General features: G+C 40.3%; 1 protein-coding gene across 2 annotated transcripts; it reads left to right on the forward strand.

Moving 5' to 3' along the window:
* Nucleotides 1–8517: 8517 nt before the first annotated feature.
* Nucleotides 8518–21263, forward strand: LOC124123067 (28S ribosomal protein S5, mitochondrial-like). 2 transcript variants are annotated; one of them, XR_007223101.1, is made up of 12 exons: nucleotides 8528–8622; nucleotides 9830–9946; nucleotides 11602–11730; nucleotides 12747–12974; nucleotides 14607–14641; nucleotides 14837–14927; nucleotides 16699–16745; nucleotides 17632–17689; nucleotides 18520–18582; nucleotides 19526–19665; nucleotides 20386–20853; nucleotides 20887–21263. XR_007223101.1 is itself a non-coding variant. In XM_046486329.2 (11 exons), exons 1-11 carry the CDS (start codon nucleotides 8559–8561, stop codon nucleotides 20737–20739), a joined length of 1326 nt encoding a protein of 441 aa, XP_046342285.2. In that variant the 5' UTR covers nucleotides 8518–8558; the 3' UTR covers nucleotides 20740–21263. The 2 variants fall into 2 exon arrangements, 1 of the variants encoding a protein (XP_046342285.2); XM_046486329.2 differs by having other exon boundaries at nucleotides 8518–8622; nucleotides 20386–21263.
* Nucleotides 21264–22245: the final 982 nt, after the last annotated feature.

Raw genomic sequence — 22245 nt, forward strand, 5'->3', positions numbered from 1 at the left:
GCTAACAATTTGTACGGATGGGCTATGAGTCAACCTTTGAATGATATCAATGTGAATAAAGGGTACATACTAGAAGTTGACTTGGAATATCCAAATTCCTTACATAAAGACCATAACAGTTATCCACTAGCTCCCGAAAGATTAATGGTTAATAAAGATTGGATGTCAGAATATCAACACTCCTTGATGGGTAATACTAGGTTAGCTAACGTAGAAAAACTCGTACCAAATTTGATGGATAAGACAAAATATATAGTTCACTACAGAAATATCCAGTTATATCTATCGTTCGGTATGAAACTTAAGAAAATACACAGAGTTCTAAAGTTTGATCAAAGTCCTTGGATGGAGCACTATATAAGGTTGAACACAGATTTAAGAAAGATAGCTACCAGCGATTTAGAAAAGAACCTATATAAGCTCATGAATAACTCAGTATTTGGTAAAACTATGGAGAATCTAAGGAAGCCTGTTGATGTTAAATTAGTCAGATTTCCTGAGGAAGAAAGACTCAAGAAACTTTTAGCCAGTCCGGCTTTTAACAGAAGCAAGATATTCGATAACGACTTAGCCACGTTGCATATGCAGAAAACTAATATAAAATTCAACAGACCGGTGTACGTCGGTATGAGTATTCTTGACTTGTCAAAACACTTAATGTATGACTTTTATTACAATGAACTTAAGAAGCAATACGGCGATAGATTCGAGGTGTTATATACTGACACAGATTCTTTGTTGATGGAAATACAAACCGAGGATGTGTATAAAGATATGGCAGAAAAAATAGATATGTACGACACGACCGATTACTCAACAGATAATCCACTGCACAGCGCAGTAAATAAAAAGGTGTTAGGTAAGATGAAGGATGAATGTGCTGGGACCCCTTTAGTGGAGTATGTCGGATTAAGACCTAAGATGTATTCTATAAGGAAGTCCGATAATAGAGAGATAAGAAAAGCCAAGGGTGTTAAAAAGTATGTGGTAAAAAAGCATATCAAACACGAACAGTATAAAGAATCATTATTCAACGGTAGAACGTTCAAACACGAAATGAACTCTTTAAGAAGTAACAATCATAGGGTATATGGATTAAGAATGAACAAGACATCATTATCCCCGTTAGATACAAAGAGATGGATTGATAATGATGGTGTAACTACCTATGCTTATGGTTACTTAGGGCAGTAATACCGTACCGTTGGGAACTATGAACAACTCTTCTCGTACAAATGCCCTGCCCGGTCCATCTTTAAGATAATAAAGAATAGGCTCTCCTTCTTTCATAACCAATCGACTAATGTTATATGTCTTAAGAGACCAAATCGGATCGGTTGCGCGACGTAGGCCTCCTTCGAGGGCTGGTATAAATATCTTACCCTTACTCTATCCGGAAGTTTTTGTTCTTTGCCTCTCCTCGGTGCTGAAGATTCAGCCACGGTCACGGATTTAATTTTAATCGCATCGGATGGTTTCTTCCCTATTAATCTCGTTACTTCATTATTCAGCGCTGATACAACAGCTGATAAACGTGTAACCCATTCGGTTGATCTCAATGGCTTGGATTTCATTTCGATCCCATAGTGATAGCCATACAAACGTTCTGTTAATGTCCGGTTAAATCTTTCGACAATAGCTTGACTACGGTGGGCCTCTCTTTCACCACGCCTGATTTCTACATCGTGCTTTGTTAACAGTTTAGTTATTGATCCCATAAACTCGCGACCGGGACCTACTTGAAATAGCTAAGGCCATTTTAGTGGTCCCCGTTTATATATGACGCTCAGTGCATTAGCTACTTCTGTTGAATCTTTCGAGGTTAATGGCTCAGCCTCTTTGTATCGACTAGCCACATCCACTACGGTTAAAGCGTATTTATACATTTTGCGTTTTACCTTATCGTGGGGAAGAAACAAGAGGTCAGCCTGATGAACTTCATTCGTTGTAAAAATATCAAACTTCTTCCTCGGTATATAACGCGGTGCCGGTAAATATATTTGCCACATCGCTTGTTTCTTTAACCAATCCTTGGCCACATCTTTAGATACATTAGCCGCGGTGGCTAATTTATTTATTGCTCCTATACCTTTCCAATATCCTCGTGGGCTATAGTAAATTTTATTCATTATTAATTAATATTGATGTTTCTTTTAATATGACTCATGACTATCGTTGAATAGCATAATCATTTTGGCATAAAAAATGACACCTGTAGTGGTGGTATAGGTATATAAATCCAGCTCCAGTGGGGTTGCGGCAGAACCATCATTACCTATACTACTTCAGGTCTGTTATCCTAAGCTGCCACGGGGGCGTCGGGTAGCCTAGTGGTTAAAGCGTTCGCTCATCACGCCGAAGACCCGGGTTCGATTCCCGACATGGGTACAATGTGTGAAGCCAATTTCTGGTGTCCCCCGCCGTGATATTGCTGGAATATTGCTAAAAGCGGCGTAAAACCATACTCACTCACTCACTAAGCTGCCACGAGAGACTCGTCCTTTAACAGTGGACTGACCTTGTTCGAGCTGTACCAAGCCCTTTGTTTGACTGCTCGTTCAAATAGTGATAGTAAATGTTAATAATGCAAACATTTAAAAGTCAAGAGAAATCGTTGTACCTGTCAAATGGCAAAATCCAACAGTGACGCCAAACATGCCAGGAGTGGAATACTGTGAACTATAGTCTGCTTAATGCAACCCTTTATAACGTACACATAGTGCGTGTCTTTACGTCGTTTGATCTGTCAGATAGTTTCACATGGGGTATTCTCGACCTGAGGGGTTGGGGGTTGGGAGGGGGTGGGGCGGGGTGGTGAAGCTGATTGTGTGCGCTGCGTAGTTTGTTCCTATGTGGTATACTGCATGCATTAAGCTGATGGCAGGCTGGCGGGTTAACAGAAAGGTGCGATACCAGTCGTGCGACCAGGAAGATTGTCTTGTAGGTGTTTTTGCTGGTGTAGACAGTGTCCATGTAGAATGATTGAAAAGGCTTTTAAATTTCTGGCCTACTCGCCTTGTGAACACTGAAACAATGTGTTTATATCCTAAACACAAACCTAGGAGGGTTCCTTGTTCCATAATTTTGACGCGTTAAGGGTCTAAACATGTTTAGGATTATGTTCAACAGCTGAACGTGGGAAAGAACCGTGTCCTCCACATAAATTCCAAACATATATAGATTATCAGTTATTATCATGTTGTGTTTTGTGGTGTTAAGGCTGTGAGACGATAGCCACTTTCATGTGTTTCCACACACCAAATGAGTTCAGGATTTAAACACATTTCTAACCATGTTTTGTACGTGTTATAACATTCTAAGTGTATGTGCGGTTATGGCTTGCTTGATAAAGGTATACGCATTTGTACCGAAACGTCGCACTGGACGAAAAAAAGGATTTGAAATCTTTATATCAACTTTTCATTCAAACTATACTTTTGATACATATAATTACAAAAAGTGTTAACAATCCTAAATCAAGAGAACGAATCCTAAAGATGAAAGAGAATCTTGACCTCATTGACCCTTGGCGAGAAAGAAACGATACACTTGACGACAACCAAACACTCTTAAACAAACACGTCTTGATTATTTCCTTGTATCACACATGATCCCGTCTATTGTTAGAGCAGAAACTGAATCCAGCATTAAATCGGATCATTCTCCAATATCAATACTTTTAACCTATCTGACTTACAGCGTGGTAAAGGCTTTTGGAAATTTAACAGTGGCCTTTTGAAAGATTTTGAATATGTAAATCTCTTAAAAAGTGCTATACTTATCACACATACAGAAAGAACGTGAAACAAAGGCAAGGATATACAAAATACCCTCAATAAATTAACCATCAAGTTAGATGAAGCAGGCCGAGAAGAAACAAAAAAAGAAATTTTAATGGAAATTGATATTTTAAATGTAGAACTGGAGTAAGTTTATAAAAAAGCTCAAAGTTTACTAGTACGTTCCAAAGCCAGATGGACTAAATGGGAGAGAAATACTTTCTAGGACTAGAGTCCAGAACATACCTTAACAAATCGATAAGCCGTATAGAAGATTTTTGGGGAAGGGTAATTGATAAACAGGATGACTTGCTAGAAGAAAGATACTATAAATGCTGTATACTAAGCACGAAACTAGTGCAATAAACTTAGATATGTTGTTAGGTGAATACATTCCAACACTTCATTCTGGAATAATAATAAGGATAGGATAAAAAAGATACAAAATTAAACTGTCAACAATGGAAGCTAGATAGGAGTCATTCCGGGTAAGAATAGAACTTCAGCAACCCATGCTTGCCGTAAAAGGCGACTATGCTTGTCGTAAAAGGCGACTAACGGGATTGGGTGGTCAGGCTCGCTGACTTGGTTGATGCATGTCATCGATCCCAATTGCGTGGATCGATGCTCATGATATTAATCACTGGATTGTCTGGTCCAGACTCGATTATTTACAGACCGCCGTCATATAGCTGGAATATTGCTGAGTGTGGCGTTAAACAACAAACAAAACCAAACCAAAAGATAGGAGTCAAGAACCATTTAAACTGCTAGGTGTGCAATTCCACACAGACCTTCAAGATGTGATTGATACCAACTATAAAAACTAAGTTTAAAGAGTCTGGAAGATTAATGACAATATGGTCAATCAGAAATCTAACACCCCTGGGAAGAAATACAGTATTAAAATCTTTGATTCTACCCAAACCCAATCACTGTTTTATAGATCAGTTTCATAAATGATCCTTGAAGTTCATTTGGGTGAATAAGCCAGATGAAATAAAAACAAGTTTAATTGTATGTGAAAATAAAGATGGAGACATAAAACTCCCACAAATAAAAGAAATATAGCAGGACATTTCGCAGTTCTTCGAAATGGTCGCATTTGTTCAATATAATTATCCCAAGTATCAATAATGTCAATGCCTTCGAAATAAATAGTTGTAATTTAAAAACAAATACCATGAGGATGTACTCTGTGCGTGTTTGAACTTTTACTCTGTTACGATGACGTCAGAAGATCAAAGTGGAGTAGGGGGTCAAACGACAAATTCACAAAGTCAATAACGGGTATGACCACCCTGTGCGTGAATCACAGCAGTGCATCGGCGACGCATGGAGTCCACCAAATGGGCATGGAAGGCCTGGGGAATGGCCTGCCATATCCTCCTCAAATCCTGTGCCAAGTCACGGACGTTATCTGGAGGATGTGGAAGACGACGCAGACGGCGCTCCATTTCATCCCACACATGCTCTATTGGGGAGAGATCTGGAGAATTTGCAGGCCATGGCAGTAACATGACATTGTTATGGTGAAGGAAATCCATTGCGACCCTAGCCGTGTGAGGACGAGCGTTGTCCTGTTGAAATGTCAATCTCGGGCCATGACGTTGCAGGAAAGGAATGACCACAGGCCTCAGAATCTGATCTCTGTAGCCAACACTGGTGAGATTGCCCTGAACAACCACCGAAGGGGTTCGGTGCCGTGCTGTTATCCCACCCCAAATCATCCCAGAGCCACCTCCAAAACGATTCCTCTCCAAAATACAGTTGCGTGCATAGTGCATAAGTTCTCCCAAACGCCGGTAGACACGTTGGCGCCCGTCACTGTGGGAAATGTTGAACCTCGATTCATCTGTAAAGACATCATTTCTCCACCATATTCGAGGTTGGCGAACATGATTTCGACACCATCTTAGACGGTTGACGCGATGACGGTGTGTCAGGATGGGACGTATGGCAGGGCGTCGTGGTCGAATCCCGTACTGACGTAAACGATTCCTGACAGTGTTGGGATGGATACGGCGCAGTCCAGGAATTGTCTAGCACGTCGTTACTGCCGTTTGGAACCTGTGTCGGAGATGTGTAACTCGAATCCATCTGTTCTGTCTTGGCGTCGTTACTCGGGGTCGTCCTGAACGTGGGTGGTCGGCAACGTCATTTGTGTTCTGATAACGCCTCACCAATGCCGATATCGTGTTACGATGGCATTGGAAATGTGTTGCCACCTGTTGTTGCCTCATTCCCGCTCGGATCATTCCAATGGCTTCATGACGCTGTGCAGCTGTCAATCTTGGCATGATTTGCTTGTGATATGCTTGTGTCTGCGCCTGAGAAGTTTTGAATTTTTGAATGACCACAAATCATGCTTTCCAAAGTGACAGCGAATTTTGAGTTGACATGCTGTGTACAGCTGCACAGGATGCACGTGCAGTAACACATTGCACGTCCATAGGCCCCTATCAATGACGTCATATCGCATGGCACGTGCATGAGCGTTTGAATGTCTCCAATAATTGCTGTGTTCAAACCTATATTTCATATGTGGACGGTGTACCCTTATATCTAAATTTTCTCCGTGCACAGTTTCTTTTATGCGGCTAGTATATATTGGCTAGTGCACAATCCCAGTTAGCACCCTTACCGATTGATCAATGTAAACAAGACTTATTTATTCGTGTAAAATACGCACTCGTTTGTTATATGCACCCTTAATTATGGGCAGTTCAATTCTCGAAAATATATCTATCGTGTATAATACACACACATTCTTCTTTTATATCATGTCAGGCTCTCAGCATAAACCACAAAATTTACAATCTTTCAACCTCGTTTTTAATCTCGCCAAAATTATATTCTAATAAGAGCCCCCTATTTCTAATTTTGAGAGCCCCCAGGGCGCTTTTTACGTCGAATACGGTATTTATATTTGTCAAAAGAAAAACAGTAAACAGTCAGAAATAAGTTGTTGAAAATACGAATTGTCTGACCTCATCAGACAGACATCGAATTCCGAACTGTATATTCTCTTTTTCATTAACTGACTGATTCCAAGTACTTGTCATCTCAATTACATTTAATTATTCAGTAAATGTATGCATTTATTGATCTGAAAGATATAATCTTGTTGACATTCATTATTGGATTACGCCTCACAAAATAAACTCCGGACCGCACAAACCTATATGGATTTTCGAGAATAATCAATCAGTTTGTCGTGCACTAAATTAATTAGAAGTTGGTCTCGATATCCTATTGCGCAGTTTAAGTATTGAATACATATGATAACAATAACAACAACAATACCACCACCGATACTAATTTAGGTGACATTTCAGGTGTCCCCTGTCGTGATATAGCTGAAATATTGCTAAAAGTCTCGTAAAACCATACTCACTCACTGACATTTCAGGTGTCCCCTGTCGTGATATAGCTGAAATATTGCTAAAAGCGGCGTAAAAACAAACTCACTCACCATGTGGCGCTCCAACTATTTTTCTGACCTAAATCCATGAATGACGACGCGCTAATGGATAAAGGCTAAAGAATATGTTTACCTTGGTATTTTATTTACAAACACTGGTAGATTTTGTAAGGCACTAAAAAGACTGACAGATCAGGCCTCTGGAGCAATGTACGCTGTACTTTGTAAAATTAGAATATTAGACATTCCTATTGACTGTCAATTGAAATTATTTGATCAACTTGTTCAGCCAGTATTGTTATATGGATCTGAGGTGTGGGGTTTTGAAAATGCTGTTGTCATTGAACGTGTACATCTTAAATTTTGTAAATATATTCTCAAGTTAAAACAGTCAACACCCGATTACATGGTATATGGTGAACTAGGGAGGTATCCTCTCAGCATTTTCATCAAGATAAGATTGATTTCATATTGGTGCAAGCTAACATCATCACAAACTAGCTTTTCTAGTATAGTATATAAACTTATGTTTCAAATGTCCATTGCAAATCCATATTACCATTTCCCACTATTAAAAGAAGTAAAATGCATTCTTCAAAATATAGGCTTTAATTACATTTGGTTGTCTCAAACCTTTATTAGTGCCGCATGGTTGAAACAAAATGTGAAACATGTTCTCGTTGATAATTTTCTGCAAAGATGGCGAGAATCAAAGGAAAATTCATCTAAAGGTTACTATCATAACATGTTTAAAGAGTTACCATCCCTAGAACCTTATTTACTAGAACTACCAATCACCTTACGCATCTCTCTTGCTCGTTTTAGAACAGCAAATCATAGATTACCAATTGAAACAGGAAGATGGTATAATATTGTGAGAGAGGAAAGAAAATGTACATTGTGTAAAAATTTGATATGTGATGAAATGCACTTTTTATTAGAATGTCCAAAAACTCTCAGAAATTAGAAACAAGTTTTTGCCTCAATACTACTGTATGTATCCTTCTGCCGTAAAATTCTCTCATTTGATGTCCATTACTTATAAGCCAATTCTATTAAAACTGGCAAGTTATATAAGATCATGTATGGAAATGTTCCACTGACATGTTTTCTCCTATTGTATCTAATTCCTGTATCCAATTACATCTCTGTATCACTGCCGTGATTTACGAGAATAAACATGATTCATCACAAGGAAAGTGAACTGAAAAATTACCAAAACATAACTCTATCTCAGCGCGTGCTACAAGCTTTGCACATCCGATGCATTTCGGACACTGTGTGGAGCTCCGGAGCTGGTCGTTGGTAATCCAATCATAAAAGCCGTTTCATATGAATGTTGGTGGAGGGACAGAATGGCCGGCACTTCATGTCTTGGGGTATGGAGACTTGCAAGTGCTTGTTCTTCTCAAACAAGAGGTACTGTCTTAGTTGTTACCGATTTTCCAACCGTACCAGGTTATATCTGGATGCATGATCGCCTGATGGCCCAGTCTTTAATAATACAGTCAGCGTATCACTTAAAACACGATAGTCACCTGTTTTCGATAGTCGACATGTGACCTTGGTGCAGAATGCAAAATTAATTTTGACAACTTTGGGGGTAAAATTAGTGCGCAGTTAATTGTCCTGGTCTCCGACCGTGTCTCTTGCTTTATTAATCTCGAGTGCCTCGTCGATCCTCAGTTGTGTTTCGATTTGGGTAGGGTACCCCCAACTCACAGACCCCTGAAGTGTTTCAGTAATATCAGTATCCTGCTTCGGGGCCAATCAGGGGCCCGTGCTCCAACTGTATCCTTAGCTCTTGGATCCGATCCATTTTCCGATAAAACACCCCATTACAACCATATTAGGGTAAGGTACTCTCTGGGCAGCCTACCCCTTTCCAATTTAACTACCTACACTATACCTGCCGCGATATTGCTGGAATATTGCTAAAAGCGGTGTAAAACCATACTCACTCACAATGGTTTAGGGCTGGCCACCCTTGTCAATCAAACACACCTTTACATTCTTAGGGGCGGACGGGTAGCCTAGTAGTTAAAGCGTTCACCCGTCATGCCGAAGACCCGGGTTCGATTCCCAACATGGGTACAATGTGTGAAGCCCATTTCAGGTGTCCCCCGCCGTGATATTGCTGGAATATTGCTAAAAGCGGCGTAAAACCAAACTCACTCACTCACTTAGGGTTTGTGAATAATGGTATGGGTTATCTCACCTCTCACCAGTTAGTCCAATGTGATCAAGTTTTGAGTTTCACTGGCTAATCAGATTAGCCTAGGACAGAAGCACCAGTATCCACAGCACCTCACCTCGATTATCCGTTGATTATGATCATGTTTATTTTCATTCATCAAGGTCAATTTATCCTTTAATCATGTTGATGATTACCTGTAGCCTCTATTGAATCAAATACACCATCACTATCTGTTGAACAGAGTCCACTTCTTTGTGAGGAGGATATGTCCAAGATGACAGAAGCAAACCACCTAAAGCTATCAACATTGAATTTCACATAACCCCACCACCTACCTGTAATGAATGACCGGTCCCTTAAATCTGGTCTCCTTACTACTGTTCAGCTTGATTATATTTTAGTTTATTCTTTATCATTTTGACTTGACAGCCATGTTGCGGTGTGCCAGACTGCCTGTTGTCACAGAGACAGCTGCGATGTTGTGTCAGCACAGCTGCTGTCGTCCCCAGCTTATATTGTACAGAAATGCAGGATTCTTCAACCGATGTGAGTTATGTTATCTGTTTAGCCAGCAACATAATTCTGCTTAAAACTCTGTTTCAGATTACTTCTAATTTGCAGATATCCATGTAATGCCCCTATTGTGTCACACATCGCCAGAGCTCATAACAGTGATACATGTCTTAAGTCATAATGTGCCAGACTTAGCACTTTTTTGCATTATTCACTGCAGTAGAGTTCATGAAAGTTAAATGACATTTGCATTCAATCAGTAAAAAAGAAGTTGCAAAGACGTACAGGCATCAAGCTGAAAAGGCTTCATTGGATAACTATGCTCAGTGCTGTTATGCTATTATTATTTTATCATTTGATTCTTTTTAAATTTCAAAAATGTTTGTGACTGCCTCAGTGGTCTGGTGGTTTAATCCCTAGGCGTGTCATACCAAAGATGTTAAAAGATGGAACTTGTTATCTGGCGCTTGGCATTAAGGGGCTTAAACATGTTAAACAAGGAGTGATCAGCTCAGAATCAGTATACTGTGTATGAGTGGTATAATCATGTTAAACTGTGGCACGGGCTAGCACTTTAAAATCGGCATTAGTCCGGACTAGTACAACCACCACACACATGCATGCAAATTGCTATATGAGTGCAATAATCTTGGACGCAACGTTAAACCTCATTTCACCTCACAAGAATGTTTCTAAACAAGCAATTCCAAATAAATCTGGTTATGGAGATTTATTTTGTGTATGTTACGCAAATATGTAAGACAGCTGCGTGATAAATCGCAAAGAACAATGAAGAACGAAGCATGGTTTATTTCACGATGAAACATTATTCTATCATGACGTCATTTCTGGTGATTCAAGCATGCACTGGCAACGTAATTACGTCAATTTGATGTTATTTTTTAGTGGAAAGTGTCTAATGAGTAGATGTAGTTAAGCAACATAGATAAATGCAATGACCTAACGACCGCTTCAAAAATTGAGAGAGCTATGATAATCGCTTTTGGGAGAAGAAGTACGGATAATTGACGTGAAAATTGTAAGAATATGCAGGAAAGACCAAACCCTGTTCACAAAATGGACTTGTCCGACATTGCCGTGGTCGGATTCTATTCAGGAGTCATCAATATTCAAATACGGGTAAATATGTTTAGAGGCGTGTACTTTTTACTATCAACCTTAAACAACGATCACAAGTCGTTGATTTCTTAAATACAGCTTGTCTGGAGCTCTGGGTCTATGCATACTGACTATACTTGTGACAACCACAACATGCAATGAAATGACAGACCATGCAGTATTACCATGATTACTTTCAAAGTTTCATATATCAATGTTGAAACTGGTATAATGTGGTATGGTAAGATTTCAACCAGTAACACCTGCTTTAAATTTTGCCTCGGTTAATGTAACCTAACCCTAACACTAACCATGCTAACCGAAATGTACATAAATACTTTTTAATACTTCTTGCATGGGGTAATGATTTTGAAAAGTTTCGAGGGTTACAGGAACCCTAACCCAAAACCTACATTAATCATTTTTTATACTAGCCAGGGTTCTGACTTTGAAATTTTTTGGGGGTTATGAGTGGAAGCCTTACTATGGTAATTACCGGGTTGTCATTGTGTTTCCTTGGCTGTTTTCACGTCTGTCATATTTCGTACTGGTGTACTGTTTGTTCTCAGTGACTGCGGATGAATTATGGCAGGGGGTGCAAGGAGTCAGTAATGCTGGCAAGAAACGAGGGCGTGGCAAGCTGCGGACAGGTGGTCGGCGGCGGATAAACCTTAACAGGGGCCAGGTGATTGGAGAAGGTAAGTGCAACACTAGGTAGTGCTTGTGATCAAAACGATGTATATGATTGTTGTGGGTGTGTGTGTGGGGCTGGGTGGGTGGGTGTGTATATATATATATATATATGTGCAATAATTTTTGAATGCTCTGTTTAACCCCATTTCACTGCTCCTCCTCATGTGTTGGTGTGGGAGCGAAGTGTAACCACTTTTGTGAGTTGATACAGGGTCAGAAACAGGTGCTGCCTTCTAAATGTTGCTCAAACTAAAAAGGTGCACACATCATCATTGCAGGGTCAATGTCATGTCAATATGCCCAGTATCTCAGCTTTCTTGGTATATATGACATGTTCGGGTCTCGTCACCTTCCTGTATTTTCGTTGAAAACTGATACATTCATCTCAAAGAAAAAAACTGTTCTGCCCTTGACATTTCGAAAGAAGAAAAGGCTCCATGCCTACCAAGGATGGAAGAACTGGTCCCTAACCACCTATGCTTTTGTAAGAGGCAACCAAATGGATTGGGTGTTCAGCCTCGGTTACTTGGTTGATTGTGCATGTTGTGAGTCATTGTATCCCGATGGCAATGATCGCTGCATGCAATATCGGTCACTGGATTGTCTGGTCAAGACTCAATTATTTACAGGCCACCGTCATATTGCTAGAATAGTGCTGAATGCAGAGTTCAATAACAAACGTCCTCTTGAAGATCCTTGTTAGAATTCGTCTTCAGCAACCCATGCTTGACATAAGAGGTGACTAACGGGATAGTGTGGTCAGGCTCGCTGACTTGGTGGATGCATGTCATTGTATCCCAATTGCGAAGTTTGATGCGCATGATGTCAATCACTGGATTGTCAGGCCCAGACTCAATTATTTACAGACCGCCGTCATGTAGCTGGCATATTGAGTGTAGTGTAAAACAACAAAGAAACATTCAAAGGATGTAAAAGTTGATTTGCAGCTGGCTGTTAACTAAGAGGTCAGCTGTTGTTTCCTATCCTCTTATAGTTTGTGAGAGTTACACATTTGTTACAGGAAGCACAGCCATGGTGTGGCCTGGGCTCAACACTCAGGTGATTCAGGGCAGTCACCTTCTGCGTGTTCAGCAGCTGTCCGCTAACACACAGCGCATGAAGAGGATCCAGGAAGCTCGGGATAAAGGGACCAAGCGCAAATCTATCAAAACGCCAGCTCTGAAACGGGGCTTTACTGGAGCCAAGTTTCCTGGGCAAAGTGTTGGAGCTCCTGACCCAGTTGGAGACTGTAAGTTCTACTTAGATTGTGTTTTTAAGGCCTCTGTTGACAACGCTGATTAAAGTTTGCTTATCTATCAGTGTTCTTTTCGCAAGATAAAGACATTCGTGCAAATCATTTTACTCATCGACTGTAGGATTGTGGAACTCAACTGTGTTAGCAGATCATAATTTATGTATAGAATTGGCATAAAAGACCCCCTGAACTGTACATCTTCAAATGCATATGAAAATGCATATTACTTTTCATGGCATGTACATTACTCATGTGTAATTATGTTTAACAGCCTTAGAAATATTGTTCATAACATACCTGTTGATGTAAACATACTGTTATACAGCAGTGCAGACAATGTTGTTGCAGATAATGAAGCTATATTTTCGGCAGTCCAACATTATATATGTACCACTGAAAGATATGTGTTAAGAAATGTTCTTCCAATTAATTTTTTCTTCTTTGAAACAACTATCTCATTTCTTTTTCTTTCTCATATCTTGGTGTGGGAAGGTCCCAGAACAAAGTTTCCAGCTTCAAAAAAACATTACGCCTGAACACATCCCAGCATGGTCCCTACCCAAACAAATGGGTCACACACCATAATCCTGTGCATAGCGACCTTGCCAAACTGACCAGCTAACAACAGCTGCCTTATCATTCTCTTTCTTATCCCTACTGTGTGAGAACGTCTTTGAATCATTTTATTTTCGTTCATACCAAACCACCCTTCATTCCACCCCGCCCTTCATACCAAACCACCATTCATTCCACCACCCCCTTCATACCAAACCACCCTTCATTCCACCCCGCCCTTCATACCAAACCACCCTTCATTCCACCCCGCCCTTCATACCAAACCACCCTTCATTCCACCCCACCCTTCATACCAAACCACCCTTCATTCCACCCCGCCCTTCATACCAAACCACCATTCATTCCACCCCACCCTTCATACCAAACCACCCTTCATTCCACCCCGCCCTTCATACCAAACCACCATTCATTCCACCCCGCCCTTCATACCAAACCACCATTCTTTCCACCCCGCCCTTCATACCAAACCACCATTCATTCCACCCCGCCCTTCATACCACCTTATCCTTCATACCACCCTCCCCTTCATACCACCCTCCCCTTCATACCACCAAACCCTGATACCACTCTCCCCTTCATACCACCCTCCCCTTCATACCACCCTCCCCTTCATGCCACTCCTCCCAATGCAAAATTAAGTTATTTTTCCCAGTAGATATCTTTGTTATATGCCAAATTTGGAGCAGGCTGAAAGATAAGCTTGTGTTGTGGCCTGAATAGGCTCATGTTTTATTCTGCGGATACAACACAACAGCAACGTTCGAAATAAGCGCCTGCCCAAAGGCCCATGTCAGGTAGATCTCGTGTTGGGCCTGTATTTGTATTGGGCCTTATGCCAGTCAATTTAAGTGTCAATTGATTTGTCACAGTTAGCTGCACTTTTATAAAGGAAGGCCTGAAGAGTTTAGACAGGGCCTGTAATTTTTGTAATTCTGTGGGACCCTGGCAATATATTTTATTTCAAACACTGCACCACAGCAGCATGCAAGTCAAAGTAAGGCTGTAGTTAACAGGTCATATTTACATTTATTCTTTGTCAATCTCTTGCAGATGAGTTTGAAGGTTTCGACGCAAAGATACTTGAGGTATAGTATGTCAGTTTACTCTGTCATTATCTTCATATCTTGTCAAGATACAGGCAGAGAAACAAATGTTTTCATTAAACAATGTTCATTGAATTTTCAATGTAATAATAAAAAAATCTGCTATTATCAGTAAATGTTTGTTCATTTTAAGCAACTGTCTGAGCATATTAATAGTGATAGTGTCTGTGTTTGCAGTTTAAGTTGGTTGCCAACATGACCGGAAATCTGGGCAAGAAGTTCCGGTCAAGCGCATTTGTAGTGACAGGCAACAAGAATGGCCTTGCAGGTAGGTCAGTCACTTTCTTTCCAGCATGAGGATGGTTGGTGCAGCTGTCTTGATGATGATGCTATGCAATACAGATAAAGCTCTTAAAGCTCAGATGTGCTAGATGCATCGACTGGCCCCATCGGTCTAAGGCACTAAGTTCACTATGTTGAAATTGTTCACTATGCAGGGTTTCTTCCCTTACATGTTCCAGGATCTCAAAATTATATGTTCGAATCCCAGATGATTGGTCTGTCAGTACTATAGCCATGCTAATGGGTTCACAAAGTGATGACTTCTATAGCCTGTGTCACTGTAGACCTTCCTGCAACATTATCCCGGCATGCATTGACAGTACTGCTCAATGTGATGTCAAGCCTGACTCACTTAATGACTGCTGGTAGGGATGGTGGGGTAGCCTAGTGGTTAAAGCATTCACTCGTCGCACCGAAGACCCGAGTTCGATTTCCCACAAGGGTTCAATGTGTGAACCCCATTTCTGGTGTCCCCTTCCATGATATTGCTTGATTATTGCTAAAAGCGGGGTAAAACCATACTCACTCACACACCCATATGGTGGACTGTAGATGATGGAGTCCTAGCACTGACATAACTGGGATTCAGAGGTGACAGATAAGCAGTGTATTTGCAGAAAATACCCCAGCAAAATATGCAAGACCTAATAACTTTCAATAAACTTGCTTACAGAACACATGAATTAAATGAAAAACTCAAATGTATGAAAACAGCACGAGTAAATTACCAAATGAAGCTTTTACAGTATGCGTACAAAGGAGCTAATTTCCGACACACAATTACGAGCTAATTTACTTTCTGAGTGGATCCTATATATTTAGAATCGTTATATACATCTAAAACATTATTTCATTTTTTGTAAATTTTAAAATTTTCACTCATTTTAGGAAAAACCCAATAGAGTGATGAATAGATGAGTGAAAAAATATATTGGTCACCCAATGAAAATAGAAACCTTCGAGTAAAAACTCAATTGCTCTAAACATCAACTGGAGCTCTGGGGATTGATATTATGAGCAACATCCCATGTTATCTTTGGACGATGAAACACAAGCGCTGCAGTGATCGTAACTCCCTTTCTTTAACAAAGACTTACAACATGTACAATGGTCCTAGTGCTAAGATTGTTTTGTGCAAGTGAATCCTGATCCATTCAATCGCATCTTAACACCAGCATAGGTTACTTGGGTAATTGTGTAAGTGTATGTTTGTATTATCTACAACATGAAACATTGCACACTCATCACCTGGCTTTATAATCATATTTATCAGTGTAATAAAAATGATTAAAGTAATAACAACAAGGTAATGTTAAAGTCAGCCATTTTTCTCCCTGTTGCTACTCAAACCAAAGGGAAGTAACTCATATCAGAAGTTGTCGTAATCAACTACTACTGAAACTCGTCAGATCCAACGTTCATACAGTTTGGCCCTCACTCTATGAAGGTTCCTACTCCAGTGAACTACTCAAACTCTCACTGTTTTGTTTTTACTTTACCCTAATAATTTAAGAAAAAGAAACTTCCACATTACAAAAGATAAAAACAAATTTGAACAGCCTTGCATATATGTTATTGATATGGTAAATACAATCAAAACTATCGATATTCCCAACTGAAATTGATGCTATTGATCGGAAACTGATTTAACAATTGATTTACTGACTTTAAGTGCTTACCAATAGCAGTATATCAATATTTCGAATTATCATGACACCCCTAAGATTATGTGATGCAGTGTATTCTCTCTGTTACAGGTTATGCTCTTGCGAAATCGTCCAGCTTTGACGGTGCCTTCAGGAAAGTAAGTGACCTGCGTGGTTTCCAACCAGCCTAGAGGAGCATATCTCAGTTTCTAACAATCAATGCTTGAATGTTGAGTGGCCATTGTAAGAAGTGTCCTGTATTACCATAATATCTTACACACCTGTGGGTGAGAAACCCCTGTGAGATAATTGATAAACATATGTGCGAGATGAATCCCAGGTCCGTGATTGGCTACTCCATGGTGATTAATGAAGGTCAGACTATGACGGACTACTTTCCTGATTGCAATTCAATGATGAGTTTCTCATGCTTCAGTCAAATTCTCATATGTCTGTGTTGAAACGTTAAGGCTTTAGAGTGTTAATACATCTTCTTTGATGTTATCTGGTTTGTATCATCATCATCGCCTTGATAACCCACAGATATAGGTGAAACGTTTTTGTGGAGGTGCACATAGATATGAGTGGTAAGTCGGACGGTGGAACTTGTGACAGTTGTCTTTAGTATTAATGTGCCACTGAGATCACGAGAAAGACAATAATGCCCTTATTTTATGCTTACGTGGAAATTGTTGATTCTGTAATAAGTTTTATAATTTGGTTGTACCATTATTCCTTTTAGCCAAGGGGCATGGGTGTGCAGTGCATTGTGCAAAGCTGCATAACATAGGCATACAGAAACCTGTGATCGTGGGCTCAAATCCCAGTCCATCATGATTAATTTCTGGGTTTGTCAGCACCATATTCCGTCTCATTGGTTTCAGCGAAGTAGTAAGACCTGCATCAATTCAGGTTTTCCTACCAAATCTAGCCGACACGCTGTGATGCAACTGAAATACTTGTCAGTATGGGGTTAAGCCCAACACAATCACTTATTCTGAACAAAAGGAAGGGTTAACACAGCATTCTTTGAATGTCCTACAGGCCAAGAACATGGCATCCCAGCGCTTGCAGTACGTCGACAGGTTCCAGGGACACACAGGTACTGCCGATAACCAGAGAGGATGTTTTTTTCTGTAAAAACATTAACAGTTTCTGATTTCCTTGTCACTGTCTTGTAAAAAACTCTTACAAGTTGGCTGCATATTTCTCTGAACTGTCAATAGACAGAAGAAAGATCAAAATATCAAACTGTAAAGTTGAAAGGTTTTGTAACTGGTTATCAATGCTAATAGACGTACAACTGTGTATACAGGAGTATTTGAGCTGACTGCCTAAGATTTTGTTTGTTGTTAAACACCGCACTCAGCAATAATCCAGCTATATGACGGCGGTCTGTAAATAATTGAAAAGTTACCTGCCCGCATTCAGATTTTTATTAATATCGAAAAATCGCAACAAAAAGAAGAGACAGTCCTTGTCTTGATTCAGTGAAATAATGCAAACAATTACTTGAAAATATACAGAGAGATGTAACAAAACTGAATAGGAAGTAGTCGTAAAATTATCTGCCAGACAGTCGGGCAGGTGGAGGAAAGTTTCATGCAGTCGAAAAGAAAAGTTACTAGCCGCGGGCAGGCCAGCAGGCAATTACTTCGAACACTGCTAGTGACACATAAAACTCCTTCTCAGTCTTTCATTGAGTGGGGAACTTGGTTTTCAAGAATGGTGCAGCAACTAGGAACATATGTAGATATTCACATTGTTAGTTATTTTCAGATATTTTTGACAGTACATTGTTGAATTCAGGTATGTATATTGTGGTACGCTAAGGGACAGGTCAGTTACTATAGTGAGGTTAAAGGGGCAGCATATGTCATGTACCTCACTTTGTCCCTCTTCCTGCTATTGTCACGTGTCTTCTGCTTGCAGTGTACCACAACTTCTACTCCAAGGAGAAGGAGACTGCAGTGATGGTCAGGAAAGCGGCCAAAGGTTGGTTTGAGATTATAGAGGGGAGATAACCCTTCCTATTTTGCTTTCTGTGTAACTCAACACACTTCTCTCCCTTTGACCATACAAATGTAATATTATGAGACCTTGTTTCTATCACTGGACAAATAAAAATGCAAATCAGAATCTTTGTCAGATATGTTCCAGCAGAGATTAGTTTGCCAAAATTAGCATTTTGGCATACTGACTATAAGACAATAAACAGTGCAACATATTATTGAAAAATGCAACCAGATATTTATGTCCACAAGCTCAAGTGCATGTCCAAACATTAAGGTTTGTGTCTGACTAACCCTTACATGTCCACACATCGATCTTTGAACAATCAGTATCTCCAAGCCTTTTTGACCAAACTGTATCATTAATCCATATGTTATGTGTAACACAGCCATCAGAGATCTGAGATTTTATTTAAATAGACTAGTTTGTGCATCTGTGTTTCAACAATGTTAAATTTATGGGACCAGGGTGCAACCTGGTTTAGTCTGGTGCAACTAACTTTTCATGTCAATAGCTCCAGATTCAGGTTAAATCAAGTTCCTAAATCGAGCCGAGTAATTCACCATGTTAACCCTCCCTAGGAGCTGGGGTCAGGAGCCAAATCCACCCCAGGCATGATCCTTGGCCTATCGGTGCCATACTTTTGGTTTTTCTTGACTGGTAAATGTCTATGACTTGCATTATTTTTGCCCTTTTCCCACATTAGGCTGAAATGTCTTTGAGTCAAATTGTGAACAGTGGTTAGTTTTGTCTGTACTCAAGTTATTTACAGGCCACTGCGATATTGCTGGAATGTTGATGACTGGCATGAAGCAACATTACTCAAAGTAGTGTTGTACCAGCTCACTCACTCACTCTCTCACTCACTCACTCACTCACTCCATAACTCACTGACTCACTCCATAACTCACTCACTCTGTTTCAGGCCATGGTCTACGGTGTCATCGAGTTCTCAAAACCATCTGTGAAATTATAGGCATCGAGGACATTTATGTGAAAGTAGAGGGGTCCACAGGCAATGTGCAGAATATGACCAAGGCTTTCTTCAAGGGTCTTCAGAAGCAAGTAGGTACCACTTACAAAGTCTTGTGCCAAAGTAAAATGTTTTCTGAATGCTCATAATGTCAATCACTGGATTGTCTGGTCCAGATTTTTTACAGACCGCCGTCATATAGCTGGAATATTCTGAATGCAGTGTTAAACAACAAACAAAACACTTTAATAGTCTAATGAAGTTACTTAACTAACAATCTTTTTACCCTAAGATCTTGGAACATTAGTGTTTATGGATACTAGGAGATGCCTTGATGAACTTGTCATTTCTCATGTGTCCAGAGGCGCCTGTATTGGGAAAATAGTGGTAGATATTGGTTCATGGTGGTTCATTATATTGCAACTTGCCTGGCAGAGATTCTGCTGTCAACAAAAGATCTCTAATTATCTCTATGTAATGAGGTACAATTTACCCATTAACCTGTGTTTTTGTGTCTAAATGGATCAGGTGGGCATTGCTCAAAATATTATCACTGGTTTGTTTGGTCCAGACTCAAACACGAATCTGTTGTCAAAACTTCGTTGGGGACACAAGTGGCCCAGTCAAACACTGCAATTGGCTGTGTAGAGTTGCATCCTGTGTTATAACTAGAATACTGTCAAAGTGGTGTTATACCCAAGTCACGGAAAATTTTGCTGTCATTTACTCTTTGATGGAGACATTCTCTGTGAAGAAGGTTATAGGAAAGTAATATTGATTTCTTTCATGACAATTATTCCCCATCCTTCTAGGAGAGCCACCAAGAGCTGTCTGAACGTATGAACCTTCACCTGGTGGAGCTGCGGCGTGAACGAGACTACTTCCCCAACGTCATCGCATCACCCACCTCGGAGGTCAGCACCAAGGGCGTCAAGGAGGAAGTGGTCAACTTTGAAAACCTATACTTTCGTGGACGAGTGCCACTCTACAAAGCTAAGACCAAACCCTTCTGGCAGAAGCATCCTCACTGGTACATTAAGTGGGCTCAACTGCATGTGGTGCGGAACCAACCTGCAGCTCAGCTAGAGAGAAGAGTTGTTGGATTTGAACCTAGCACTGAGGAAAAATCATTGAGACAATTACCCTTGAAAGGGACAAGAGAGTAAAAATTATGTTGCTGAGAACCTTCAATGTGTCAATGTTGGTTATACTTGTGTGGTATGAAAACTGTCTTGAAACTGTCCATGTCAGTGCTTTGGATGATCAACAGTGATAAAATTAGTCCCTTTCAGGATTTATTTTCACTGTCTCACAGAGGGGTAGAGTCATAATTTTAGAAATGGTGTGATTTTAATGCTGGGATATTCCTGGAACCAAGATGTGATGTGGATGTCTGTGGTATGCCATTGCAACAGGATGTTATGCACATGACATTAAGATAATGGTCAAGGGATGAGGGAAGAATACGTGTCCATTCTTTCTGTCTGAAATTCATCACTAAACATGAAATGAATGAGCTACAAGATAATTTTAGCATTATTACAATCTTGTGTTGAACTATTCCAGCATTGTTGAATATTTGTGGGACTTTGCTCCAGGAAGTGTTCTCTCCTCCGACCCAAGATGTTTGTGTGACAGAAGTGTACATGTGTACTCATTATGTGAGAAAGTAAAACAAATTTGTTTCCCATGTTTTGTTGATCCTGATTATGTATTTAGTCTGTCATCCCTTCGTCATGTTACTGCCAGGCCAGACGTGGTCTTCATTATTACATAGTCACCACCAAACATGTGCCCGTGTACTTCACCAAAGTTGTCAACGTCGGAGACCTGCGTTACTTCATGCACTCCTCCCACATTGATCTGACACACCGTGATGTAACTGGAATTCTGTTCAAAGCGGCGTTAGACCCAACTCACTCACTCCAGACTCCATAACCTGCATGCTGCCATGATACAAGGGTCCTGATGGGGTGTCATAAGTCATCTTCCTGCGGCAAGGGCGTTAAATGACTATAAAAGTCCAGTTTCCACCTTTACACTTTGGCTAACGAATCTATTCATAGTCCAATCAAAATTGCTTAAAGGCCCAGACATCCGGTTTGTAAACAACATGGATTTCAGCGTGCAGATTTCGGTCAACTGCAGGATGTGCAAAGCATGAGTTTTGTCAACTGGGCATCGACAGATGTTTTGCAAATCATTTCATGTTTTTAATCAAGGTGCTAAAGTGATTTAATGCACTTTGCGGGGTAAAACCGTTTAATTACAATATAGATCTTCATTATCGATCAAAGGGGCGGTCAGGTAGCCTAGTGGTTAAAGCATTCGCTCGTCACGCCGACGACCGGGGTTCGATTCCCAACATGGGTACAATGTGTGAAGCCCATTTCTGGTGTCCCCCAACGTGATATTGCTGGAATATTGCTAAAAGCGGCATAAAACCATACTCATCCATCATCATCCATTATCGATCAGATCATCTTGACTGGGCGCCACCATTTTGTTTTAAGCAAATGAAAGTATTATGAGAGATGGAATCTGATTGGTCATTAGCAGCGCACACAGAAGGGACTTAACTCGTCATAGCCAGTGGTGGCGCTACAAATTCTAGGCTAGTTCGGCGAGGGTGGAAACGAGACTTTTAAAGTATTTTTCCGCCCATGCCTCAG

Source organism: Haliotis rufescens, unplaced genomic scaffold (assembly GCF_023055435.1).
Source record: "Haliotis rufescens isolate VD_foot unplaced genomic scaffold, xgHalRufe1.0.p SCAF_3, whole genome shotgun sequence".
Taxonomy (NCBI): domain Eukaryota; kingdom Metazoa; phylum Mollusca; class Gastropoda; order Lepetellida; family Haliotidae; genus Haliotis; species Haliotis rufescens.